General features: G+C 36.6%; 1 protein-coding gene across 1 annotated transcript; it reads left to right on the forward strand.

Annotated features, from left to right (window-relative positions):
* The first annotated feature begins 8,716 nt into the window (after positions 1-8,716).
* Positions 8,717-9,853, forward strand: LOC116173291 (uncharacterized PE-PGRS family protein PE_PGRS36-like). The gene is made up of 2 exons (XM_031490667.1): positions 8,717-8,738; positions 8,788-9,853. The coding sequence occupies exons 1-2, from the start codon at positions 8,724-8,726 to the stop codon at positions 9,763-9,765; spliced, it is 993 nt and encodes a 330-aa protein (XP_031346527.1). The 5' UTR covers positions 8,717-8,723; the 3' UTR covers positions 9,766-9,853.
* The last annotated feature ends 2,806 nt before the right edge of the window (positions 9,854-12,659 follow it).

A 12,659-nucleotide genomic window follows, 5' to 3' on the forward strand; every position in this document is an offset into this window, starting at 1 on the left:
TCATACAGACCGATCTCGCTTTTGTCGTGCATTACCAAAACGTACGAACGAATGATTAAAAATCGGATGGAATGGTGGCTGGAACAAAGCCAGATTCTGCCGGATAAATTGTACGGGTTTTGCTTTGGCAGAGGAACGGTTGACGCACTCGCTGAACTGGTAACAGACATTCAAATATGTTTTAGTAAAAATGATTACCTGGGCGCAATATTTATGGATATTAAAGATGCCTACAATCAGGTTAACTTAGACCTCCTTGAAAGCAAAATGACCAAAATGGGTGTCCCAGATCAGGTTGCGAGGAATATTTGTGACCTATTTAGGAATCGAGTAATATTCGTAAGAAGTAATAAGAACTCTTTAATTGGTCCCAGAATGACATCGATCGGGCTCCCTCAGGGATTTACTCTTAGTCCCCTTTTGTTCAATATGTATTCTGTGGATCTCTACAGAATGTGGAGTCCTAATATCAACGCATGCCAATATGCGGACGATCTTTGCATTTATACCACAGCTAAATCAACAAAACTCGTATTGCAGCAATTGAAAGCTAAATTCAGGATCATAAAAAGGTGGCTGTTTGATAATGGTTTCGATCTATCGGTGGATAAGCTCCAAACTATATTTTTTTCACGGCATCGAGATTTGCCCACAGGCTCGCTAAGATGGATGGGGGTTGAACTTAAAATAACTTCAGAAATCTCTTACCTTGGTATGATTCTCGATTCGAAATTAAGGTGGAAACCGCATATAGAGAAGTTGATAGGTAGATGTGAAAGGGGCATTAATCTGATTAGGATGATTTCCAGAGTTAATTGGGGTGCCGACATGCACTCTAACTTAAAGATCTACAAAACGTATGTTAGAAGTCTGCTTGACTATGGATGTATCTTGTATGGCTGTGCCTCGAACTCAAATTTAAAACGTCTGGACGCGGTATCTAATAAGGCACTACGTCTTTGCATGGGGGCAATGTGCTCTTCTCCAGGAGACGTAGTACAGGTGGAAGCACGGGAACCTCCACTGTCCATCAGAAGAAACTTCCTGGCTTCTAAATTCGTGTTGAAGTGCAAATCTCAGAATTCTAAGATTTTACCAAAATTATCGGAGTTGGCTGTGCAAGATTTGGTAAACCTGTATTGGCGGTTAAAAAATGCTCCCCCTTTTGCAACAGCATCTAGAAATCTGTCTGACATCGCTATCCTCCGTGAAAGCGCTATCAGTAAAGACATTAATTACACCGACTATATTTCGGAGATTCAAGTCATCTTCCCACCATATCAAGGTATTTCGTCTTTGGATAATCTTCTACACCAGTCAATTATTAGAACACACCAACACGCTCTCTTTATTTACACGGACGGTTCAAAGGGTGAGAATGGCTGCGGTTGTGCTTACCTTATACAACCCTCAGGACAACAGAACGTATTTAAAGTTGAATGGGAACGCATCTATTTTCACGGCGGAGGCAACAGCCATTGCCTATGCGTTAAGAGAAATTCATGTGGTAGTCACGAAAAAGCTTGTTGTGATGAGCGACTCCCTTAGTGTATTAAAAGCCTTAGACAACAAAACTAATTTTTACAGTACCAACCCGTATATCCTAGATATACTCACGAATGTGGCCCGCCTCCGTAAAGAAGGTATTGAAATTTATTTTTATTGGATTAAAGCACACATTGGGATAAGCCACAACGAAACAGTGGACAAATTGGCGAAAGGAGCTGTGGAGTCGGGAATCATTTTAAACATCCCGCAGTCCAAACAGGATGAAACGGCATTCATGAAGCAGCAAATTCTTCGAACGCAATGGGAAGCCGAGTGGAGAGAGCGATGCCTTAGAAGACCCACGCAGTATACCTACCCGTATAATGCCCTCAATAACAATCAATCCGTGTTACTATAATTACAAATCCAATAGATTTTATCAATCAAGCATAGTCAGGCTAAAAACAGCGCACGGTAGATTTCCAGCACATTTGCACAGAATAAATTTGATTCCCTCGGCACAGTGCACGTTTTGTAATTATGAGGTAGCAGGTTTGAATCATTTAGTTCTCGCCTGTCCGCAGAATACAAATTACACGAATATCATGATGGAAGGCGTACTCAAGCTGGGGTTGACACACCCTCTCGATGTACCAACAATTCTAAGTACCAACGATAAGGGAGTTTATGACATTTTAGTCCGTTTTGTAGCTGCAAGTAAACTACCGTTGTAATTGTAACCCGTATTATGTCATCCTTATGTGCTACCAAGTACCAACCTTCCGTGGCCTACCTATGTTTTGTGTGAAGTCGCTTTGATCGGCCCCAAAGCGTGAAACGTATAAATCCTTGTTTAGTCCTCTGGTTTCTCTAATGTAGGCTAAAATGGGCAAGATCCCCAAAGCCTTAATAAAAAAAAAAAAAAAAAAGAAAAAAAAAAGGTTAAAATGCTCATGTCACCAACAACCCATTTTTCCTTTTGTATTTAAGAGAGTTTTTCGTTGTTTTCTCCACGCTACGTATTCCAAAGGAAGTTTGTTTTCGACATATCATAAGCCATAAACAATACATACACCAAAATGTGACATAAGACTCAAAGCATTTTAGAAGCTCCATTTTCAATGTTGTTGTTTTTTATTTCCGGAGATCAATAACTGAGGATCCATATCTATTGTATTAGAAGTCTTTATAATGTATATAACATGATATTTAAAACCCCAGGAGGCATTTTATATCGATATTCATCGCGCAGGTATATGGTAACAGTTTGCTATATTTATTTATGATTTGTTTTTAAATTTATCCGAATTTCTCGTTTTGCTTTCATGTACCGAACTAAAAAGCACACGCTCAATTAAAGCGCCGCAAAAACTAAATGCACCCTATATTTGTTCTAACAATATACGTTCCTTGAAAAAAATTATTGATTTTTAATCAAACGGTCGCAGATTCGAACTTTTTTCTCGCAAGTATTTGCATTTAATTCATCCGAAGTTCCAAACAAATTTCGGATAAGTAAATTCATCCCCATCCTGCTACAAGCAAAAGCTATGCTATTCCCTATTTCGAAACTGATCGAGCGAGTCCGCAATAAGATTGAAACCCGAAACGGCACGTGAAGATACCCGCACAGAACCGAAATACTTCAAATTTATGAACTGTGTCGTTGGTCACGGAAAAACCTTTATCTTTCCAAATTCCTTCCATGTTACTGGATCAATACTATTATGGTGGATGCGAGCGTGGAAATTATCGATAAGATGAAAAATATACGAAAAACGGTTTCTATAAATATTTTTACACAATTTCTATATAAATTCTGACAGCAGCAATAATAAATCAACTTTTTATCATTTTATGTAATAAATTATTATATTTTGTCCCGTATCCCTACCGAATATATTACGTGATTTGCGAAACGCGGCATTGCAATAGGTGCATACCTTTCATTTGGCGCATTTTCATTAATTTGTAATAAAGTCATAATGCCATGCTAATTAAAAAATTATAGACAGAAGCTTGTTACAAAATTAATTATATATCGCATCTTATTTTTTATGTTAATTTTCGATTTGTCATCGTGTTTGTGGGTTTCCTGCATAAATTAACACCAAATATCCACGGCAGGTGAAAGTTCTTCTTCGGTAATAGAACAGTTTTCTTCACGTTCAGTCCATCTCAGCAGGGGTGGCTTAGTCCATCTAGTTTATGATAATGCGCACCCCGCCAATTTACACAATTGGTTTTGTGATTTTTAACGAAGTAAAAATTTCTTCAATTTCATTATTTTTCACTATATATTTTCTGATCCAGAATTTCGTGTCTACGGATTTCGGATATCATGTTTAAATGTAAAGGGCGGCGTCCAAAGTCATTGGTCCATTAATTTAAATTAGACATATGTCACAGGACGCACAATTAATGTGAGGTGCAAAAGCGCGCATTTAACAAGAAACTATTAAGAGGGTGGGAAGGGAGGAGAAGGTGTAAAGAGTGATTGCAAACGAATTTCCATTCATCACGGGAAAAGTAACACAAGTGATTGAAATATCGTTTCAGCTAGCCCATTTCGTATATTGGATTATATTTGCATCAACAATCGATGAAGAATTAAGAATTTGAGTTTTTTATATTAATGAATGAATAAAGTCGGCACATGCTCAGCTCAAATGGAGATCATCTCAATTCATTAATTGCAGTGGAATATGTGCATCTACCGCATGGAAAGAATAAGGTTTTCGAGGTTGCAAATGCAGATGAATATTTAAATACTATACTACTTTTCTCGTATGAATTATAAAATTATCTAATTATTTATGAATATTTATGACTATACAAATCATATTTGAATGTAAAATGCATATCAATTCACAATTTCAGGTACATATCAAATAAAATAGTCTAGTCCTAACATGTATGAAGTATGAATGACGGAGGGTTCTTTTAAATAAATCGGATTGAAAGTCATTAGATGAGAAATTATCTTTTTCTAGTTTTGGTACTTTTGGTAATTTGCTTTTCAAAAAAAAGAATATGCGCTTTCTGCAAGTCGTTTGCATAAACGAATTATCCTTTGATATTATTTTCCTCTATTACTACTATTCTACGCACCAAAATTAATAAGAAAAAGTGTTTTCCCGAGAAATGTTGGTGCAGTCGATTTTTGGTAAAAAGGAAGGTTATAACACTGCCTTTTTTTGAGGCCCGAAAAAAAATTGTCTTATATCGACCCGGAAGAACATTTTTCTTATAGAATGTGGCCTGTAGAATCCATAATTTCGAACAGTTCCAAGATTGGGCTACTAGTTCAAAAGTTACAGCCCTTTGAATTTTCTTTCGAAATTGGTTTCTAGTCTATAACTTTTGATTGAGAAGTCTGATCGAAAAAGAACGAATTGATTTGGATTCTACGCACCCAAATTAATAAGAAAAAGTGTTTTCCCGAGAAATTTTGGTGTAGTCGATTTTTGGTAAAAAGAGAAGGTTATATACACTGCCTTTTTTTGAGCTCCGAAGGAAAAATTGTCTCAGGTCGACCCGGAAAAAAATGTTCCTATAGAATGTGGCCTGTAGAATCCATAATTTCAAACAGTTCCAAGATTGGGCTACTAGTTCAAAAGTTACAGCCCTTTAAATTTTCTTTCGAAATTGGTTTCTAGTCTATAACTTTTGATTGAGAAGTCTAATCGAAAAAGTACGAATTGTTTTGGATTCTACGCACCAAAATTAATAAGAAAAGTGTTTTCCCGAGAAATTTTGGTGTAGTCGATTTTTGGTAAAAAAGGAAGGTTATACACTGCCTTTTTTTGAGACCCGAAAAAAAATTGTCTCAGATCGACCCGGAAAAAAATTTTCTTATAGAATGTGGCCTGTAGAATCCATAATTTCAAACAGTTCCAAGATTGGGCTACTAGTTCAAAAGTTACAGCCCTATGAATTTTTTTTCGAAATTGGTTTCTAGTCTATAACTTTTGATTGAGAAGTCTGATCGAAAAAGTACGAATTGATTTGGATTTTACGCACCCAAATTAATAAGAAAAAGTGTTTTCCCGAGAAATTTTGGTGTAGTCGATTTTTGGTAAAAAAGGAAGGTTATACACTGCCTTTTTTTGAGCCACGAAAAAAAAATTGTCTCAGATCGACCCGGAAAAAAATTTTCTTATAGAATGTGGCCTGTAGAATCCATAATTTCAAACAGTTCCAAGATTGGGCTACTAGTTTAAAAGTTACAGCCCTTTGAATTTTCTTTCGAAATTGGTTTCTAGTCTATAACTTTTGATTGAGAAGTCTGATCGAAAAAGTGCGAATTGTTTTGGATTCTACGCACCAAAATTAATAAGAAAAAGTGTTTTCCCGAGAAATTTTGGTGTAGTCGATTTTTGGTAAAAAAAGGAAGGTTATACTCTGTCCTTTTTTGAGGCCCGAAAAAAAAATTGTCTCAGATCGACCAGGAAAAAAATTTTGCAAGTACAAAGTTTTATCTTTCCATTGATATGCATAGTAAAGATATAGTTCGTATCATCAAAAAAAAGAAATCGGAGGTAAATAGTGTAACTTCCGACCAAGTTTATTGTTTATCTCAATATCGCTCGTCTTATTTAATACTCAAATCCTTAAAGTCTAAGGATTTTTTTAGTGACTGCCGAAAGTCTTGAAAAAGTTTCCAGAGTTGCTGCCATTTTATAATTGCAAGTTGCAATTACTATTTGTGATGCCAGAAATGAGTGTAAAGGTAAATTTTTGAGGCCACTTTTATTAACATTTTGTATAGTTCTGGTAGTTATTGAGCTATTAGTTTAAGAGATATGAATTTTTGAATTAACCCTTGCATTTTCAAATTATTAGAGAAAAGTTTTTTTTTCTAATATCACACTATATTTTACATAAAATACATTACAATAATATTTAAGGCACTATTGTGGCAAGGAAAATAATTCTTCAAGTTCTGATGAATTTTCCACGGTACCCAGAACGCTTGCAGAATTTCCTCTCTGTATTTCTAACGCTATGCGTTGTACGAAAAATGCACCTGCTCGTTGGTCGCCTGATTTTTCAACTGAAAGTTTACCCAATTCTTTACTAAAAGATTTTGCGGCGGGTTAAAAAACAGAGAATGGTATGTTTCTATTTAAAAAACCAAGAAGTGGCGCACACATCCGGCATTTACGGATGCGGGACCATCTTGAAATTATTGCACTCGTATTTTATTTATTTATACAGGGTGGTGACTTGCGTAACGCATCATAGGGATTTCAATGTAAAATTCATAACATGCGATTATTGGCTCCCCAAATTATTTTAGAGCAAAAATGTATTAAAGTTTTTTGTAGAAAACATTTTTTTACGCCAATCAACCGTATTAGTTTTCAACTTTTTTCATACAAAGACGGAAAATTGGAAAAATAAAACCCGCGTCTTTTTCAATAATCTGCGATGCCATGGAATTTTCTAAAACAAAAAGATATCCAGTTATCAATTAGCAGCAGTTCGAAATGGATTTTATGATCGACTTGGGTACTGTCCTGCAGTTAATGGTGGCTTATTCGAACAGTTATTGTAATTTGTTATATTAGGAAACCGTTTTTAGTAATTTGGTCTTTCTTTATGTTGAATTCGATGTTCTAAATATAATACTTTTTGATAGAATTTGATTTGTTTTATAGCGGACATTCCATGGCATGACGGATATTGGCGTAGTTTTTGTATTATAAAATTCCATGGCATCACAGATTATTGAAAAAGATGGGGGTTTTATTTTCCAACTTTCCATCTTTATTATGCAAAACATTGAAAACTAATACGGTTAATTGACGTAAAAATTTTTTTTCTACAAAAAACCTTAATACATTTTTGCTCTAAAATAATTTGTGGAGCCAATAATTGCATGTTATGAATTTTACATTGAAATCCCTATGATGCGTTACGCAAGTCACCACCCTGTATAGTTCAGAAACATGTATTGCTAAAAATAATAAAACTATAAAGGCTCACTACAAGAAAGCCACAAAAGTGATTCCTGACCGTGGCTTAGTTCGGGTCCGGGTCCGGCTTTTGTCCACAAAATCTCAACCCGGGTTCCGGTCCGGTTTGTACGAACCAAGTTCGGGTCCGGGTCCGGCTTTTACCCACCAAGTCCGAGCCCGAGTCCGCGTTTTACCCACACCCCAGTGGAAGCGGAACCATTCATATCTACTAGGTCTCATTGGGTTGTTAATGTAGGAGATTAACTTTGGGGTGATTCGATTATTCAAATTATTGATGGTACCGAAACAGTAAATGCGGAAACTGATAAATTGATGAACATGAAACAACTTTCGACTACGCTCCCAGCGATAATGACTAAAAACTTGCATGCCTATTTGTCTTATCACCGCTGGGGTTCCTCCTACCTTCGTTAAGCACATAGTGACAAGGGATGAAAAGGGTGAGAATCCCTGACATTTCGTCAATAAACGTTAAACACTACATTAATCAGATCTTACACTACAACACAACCGCCTGAAACAAATTGATAAATTTACGTCATTACCACAGCTCTCATTAAAATGACACGATTTTTACCCCATAATAAGAAAAAAATTAATGTCGTCAAAGGAAAATTCTTTTTTTAATTTATTTAGGTTATGCAAATTAACCCGTAAGCATTAAAGTTACGAAACATTATTACGGAAAGTAATTAGATTTAAAGCCGGCAACTCGTTTCGGTCCACTGTTAAAACAAAAAACTTCCCTCTTGAAAAGCTCGGTTTTTAGGAAATTTTTAATTAATAAATTCGTTAGACGGACCACTCGTCAGCGAGTTAAAGATAAATTGTTTCTCGTCCTGCAATTGCCTAAACACACATTTGCGCGCTTTAAATTATGCAAAATAATGCGAAACTTGCTATAATTCATTGGACAAATAGCCTAGCGTTACCCCTATGTCAATGTTTACGCTTAAATCAGACCCCTCGACTACCAAACAAATACATCCGCGTGTGTAAACGAAAATGCAGTGCAAATTTCGTGCTAAATTTGTGTTGTTGCAACGGCCACGTAAAAGTGAATACATCTCGCTTAATAGTTGTAATCGGGACAAATCGAATTATTCAAAAATTTTGTAACAATTTTGGTAATCACTTTAAACGCATAATATTCATACGGATATTGTCTTATGGTGAAGAGCTACGGTGGGGAGGTTGCTTTAAATGTGCGAATATTCTCAGAGGGTATCACATTGATCTGTGTTAGCAACAATGAAGTCTGCTTTGGTAAGTTAAGCTGATGGAACTCCACTCTGCTAATTTGATTTTCTTGAAGGTATTATTTTACTTGGTTAACGCAGCGTTTGCTGGTGCGCTTACCGGGAGCTATCTTCCCGTTGGTGGTGGACCGGGTGGGTACTACGGATCGGGCAGCAGTTACCATCAATATGGCTCTGGTGGACATGGAGGGTTAGGTGGACATGGAGGGTTTGGTGGACATGGAGGATTAGGTGGACATGGAGGGTTAGGTGGACACGGCGGTGGTGCTTTCCGATATGGACAAGGCCAAGGTGGTTATTATCCAAGTCATGGTGGTTTCGGCATTGGTCCGGGAGGTGCAGGCGGCGGCAGCCATTTTTCGGTAGGACAACCTGGTTTCGGTGGTCAGGGTGCGAGCAGCGGTCATGGAGAAGTAAGTTATTTCCCTAAAATCTCATATGACGCCAACGCTTACGAGCATGGCAGTGGAGATGCTTTGCCCGGTGCTGCTGATAGTCAAGTACACTTTTACGGCGCACCAAGTGCAGGCCACACGCGCCTCCAAATCCGTTTGGGTGCAGCCCCGATAAAAACCCGCGTACTGTTCGTCAAGTCGCCCGACGCAAGTTCGTCCATCATACCCGAAATTGTTGCCCCTCAAGGCGCGTCCGAAGACAAAACCACGGTCTATGTGCTATCCAAAAAACAAGAAGCTCACGGATCAATTACCATTCCATCCGGCATTGCAGGAGGTAACACTGTGCAAAGCAAACCCGAAGTCTACTATCTCAAATACGACAACCAACACGACGCCGAGCGGGCTGTTGCTGAAACTCTTGGAGGTCACGGTGGTGGCGAACATGTTGTTTCTCAAGACAAAAATACGTTTGTGAAAACTTTAGAAGATGGACATCACGGTGGACACGGTTTCTCAAGGGGTCACGGTTTGGTTCATGGAGGACACGGTGGGCTCGGATCTGGATCAACGGGAATTTCGTACACCACTTCCGGAGGAAGTAAATACGGTACTCCAGGAGCTAGTGGACCTTACTGATCTTAATTTATTTCTATAAGAACTATCACTTTTATTTTACTTATTTAATAAATATTTAAGCCTACCAACAACGTGTGGCGTCCTTTCAGCATTGTATTTTTTCTTATGTGGTAAATTCCATTGAACATTAATGCACTTATGATAGTAGAGAACAGATTGAGTGAGATATTCTCAAACCTTTAACACTGATCCGTTTTTACCTCACAGTAGCATCATGTAATTAATGCAGTACTCTTGAAGAATACTTTAGCGTTTTCTTCGCATTCTTGAGTTTCTTCATTAAATTTGACAACTCGGAATAAAACAACATCGTTCATCTCCAGTAGTATTTTTCAGTTTTTGTATCTATTTTCAGTTTTTTTCTGATCTAAAACAAGGAAATAGCAGGCCGAACTGATGATTCGAAGGTGTTTTATCCGGAGTTTCATCTTATACCACACTTCATGAGGATTTATACCATCTCCTGACGACTTTACAGTCCTATTCAAAATGTAGATCGCTGTTGTAACTAACTCAGCTCATAATCGCGTCCAGAAACTGAACTTTTTATTTTATTTATTTCATTTTACCTTTTATTTTTGAGTGGGCGGGGTTCCTGTCAACGCTGAATTTGGTTCAGTAGCTAAAACTTTATTATCTATAGAGACTAGTGCGACCTGTGACTGCTGCATTACTTTCAGCATTATCCCTAGTACTACTGCGTTTTGGATGACCATCTGTGATCCATTTTCTACAGCTTCTCACCTAGTGTCCATTTTTGGCAGTAAGTACATGTATCTTCTTTATTAAGTTTCGATACAAAATTAGAATTATCGATTCGTCACAACATCCAACTAGATTTAAAATTCTCAAAACTCCTAGGTAACATATGTAAAATTAGTTGTTTCATTTGAATTACTGACTTCCCAAACGTCAAGATTTTGATACGTCAGTATTGAGGTTTTCCAGCGTTTCGGAACCCAGCAGGACCCTGAGATCTTTAGTTATTTAAAATTTAAAACTTTATAGGATGATGGGGGTTTGTTACAAGACTTAATTTGTGTACTTTTGATCTAGGTAGCCAAGTGTAATTTGGTTGGTGTATAATGAAATCATGCCAATGCATACAGCAATAATTTTTGGCGCCCAACGTGGGGAACAGCACTTATTCTTTATGCTCCTGACTGAAGGGATACAGCAGTATATTTGATAAAAGTAAAGCGTTTTTGTTTACTTATCTGAAAAAAATGTTCTCAGGTACCTAGTGATCTGAGCGCCTAAATGCGGTCGTCAGTATATCTTTTATGTATGGAAGGCACTCGAGAAGTGCTCTACTAAACGTGTTTCTGTTGAGTTAAAAAAGTCGCCCTAGATAGAGGTAGTGAAAATATCAAAATTGAATAATTCCTGTCGCGCTCGGTGAAGTGGTGTGTCACTCAAAAAACGAGAGGAGGATTATAATCCGGTCACGGACAGATGCGATGCACTAACATAGACGAATACGGGCAGATATTGATTGACGTAATCCAAATTGTTGTCGATACTCGAAACGACCTATAAAACTAAAGTGCCTATTCTGTACACTATGAGCTATACGCGCATCCAATAAAATAGGAGCGTTATTATAAGCTTTCCCATTCCAACTACAGTCTACGACCCGTACCGTTAATTAGAAAAGCAAAATTATAATAAATTACAAATATTGGTACAAACGTACAAAACTCTTGCTGCATTTAAATTAACTGCAAAAGATACGTGTCTTCCTAATTATGATGTTACATAAAGATAGGTCCCAGTTGCATGAAACTTAAGATTAGGTAATTAGGTCGGAGGTAAACGCTCCTTCCATATTAGGAAAATTTTCGAGTTTTTGCTTAAACCTATTCTTTCTATGTAAATTTCTAATCGATAGAATAGTTTAATTTGCATTTGTTTTATAAGAAGTTTCAGTCAATGACTCGGGTTAAAGGTTATCTGAATAAGTTAAAGTTACGTATGCAATTAAACATAGTCTTCCATAAATTTACGTGTACACTATCTGATGAAATATTCTTGTGTAAAATGGACAAGCAAAAATTGAATAAACACGAAAGACCTGTAAGAGTTTTATTTGTGCACGTAAGTCATGTAAGTAAAATTGTGAACTTTATTTCAACAGATCATCGCTTCTTGGTCGGTGAATGATATGGTCCTACCAGTAATATAGCATATTTTTATGTTCAAAATCTACCTCGTACCAAATTATTACGAAATGCAAGGTTTTGGATGTAGTTGACATAAGTGTATTTCAGAAACCTTCAAATTGTATATACACAAACATAACTTAAAAACATGTTTTAAACTGCATATTTCATGTATCACTAATATTATGAAAAAGCAAATGGTTTCTTTACACAATTTCACTCGCAGTAACTATTTCCTCCTATTTTGTTAGGATTACTGGTTATACGACAACTTATGCATTCCTTCGAAGTATGAGCTTTATCTTTCTTCTATAGCGAGCGAGGGAAACATATACCTAGCAATATACGCTAAATTCCATATTGTTAAAATCAAATCCAGTTCTACTCCTTTACAAACCTCATTTCCAGTTCTACTCCTTTACAAACCGCATTTAAACCTCTCTCTTTTTTAAATCCGTGAGCACATTTTCTAACTCTTTCTTATTCCTAACCCTATTTACTTTCTAACAATGAAATAAACATTCAAAATACCCTTAATTTTCATTATTACAAATACATGTTACCATTATTAATCTCAGAACTTCTTACAAGCAAGAATTTTATTACATGAACAGAAATTAAATTCAAAATAAATGACTTAAAAGAAAATTACACCCTTGTCAATAGGTCGTTATATAAATACCTGTACATCATCATGAAATATTTCCAATAAATAAGCTATATAAATTGGCC

This window comes from Photinus pyralis, unplaced genomic scaffold (assembly GCF_008802855.1).
Source record: "Photinus pyralis isolate 1611_PpyrPB1 unplaced genomic scaffold, Ppyr1.3 Ppyr1.4_LG6, whole genome shotgun sequence".
Classification (NCBI taxonomy): domain Eukaryota; kingdom Metazoa; phylum Arthropoda; class Insecta; order Coleoptera; family Lampyridae; genus Photinus; species Photinus pyralis.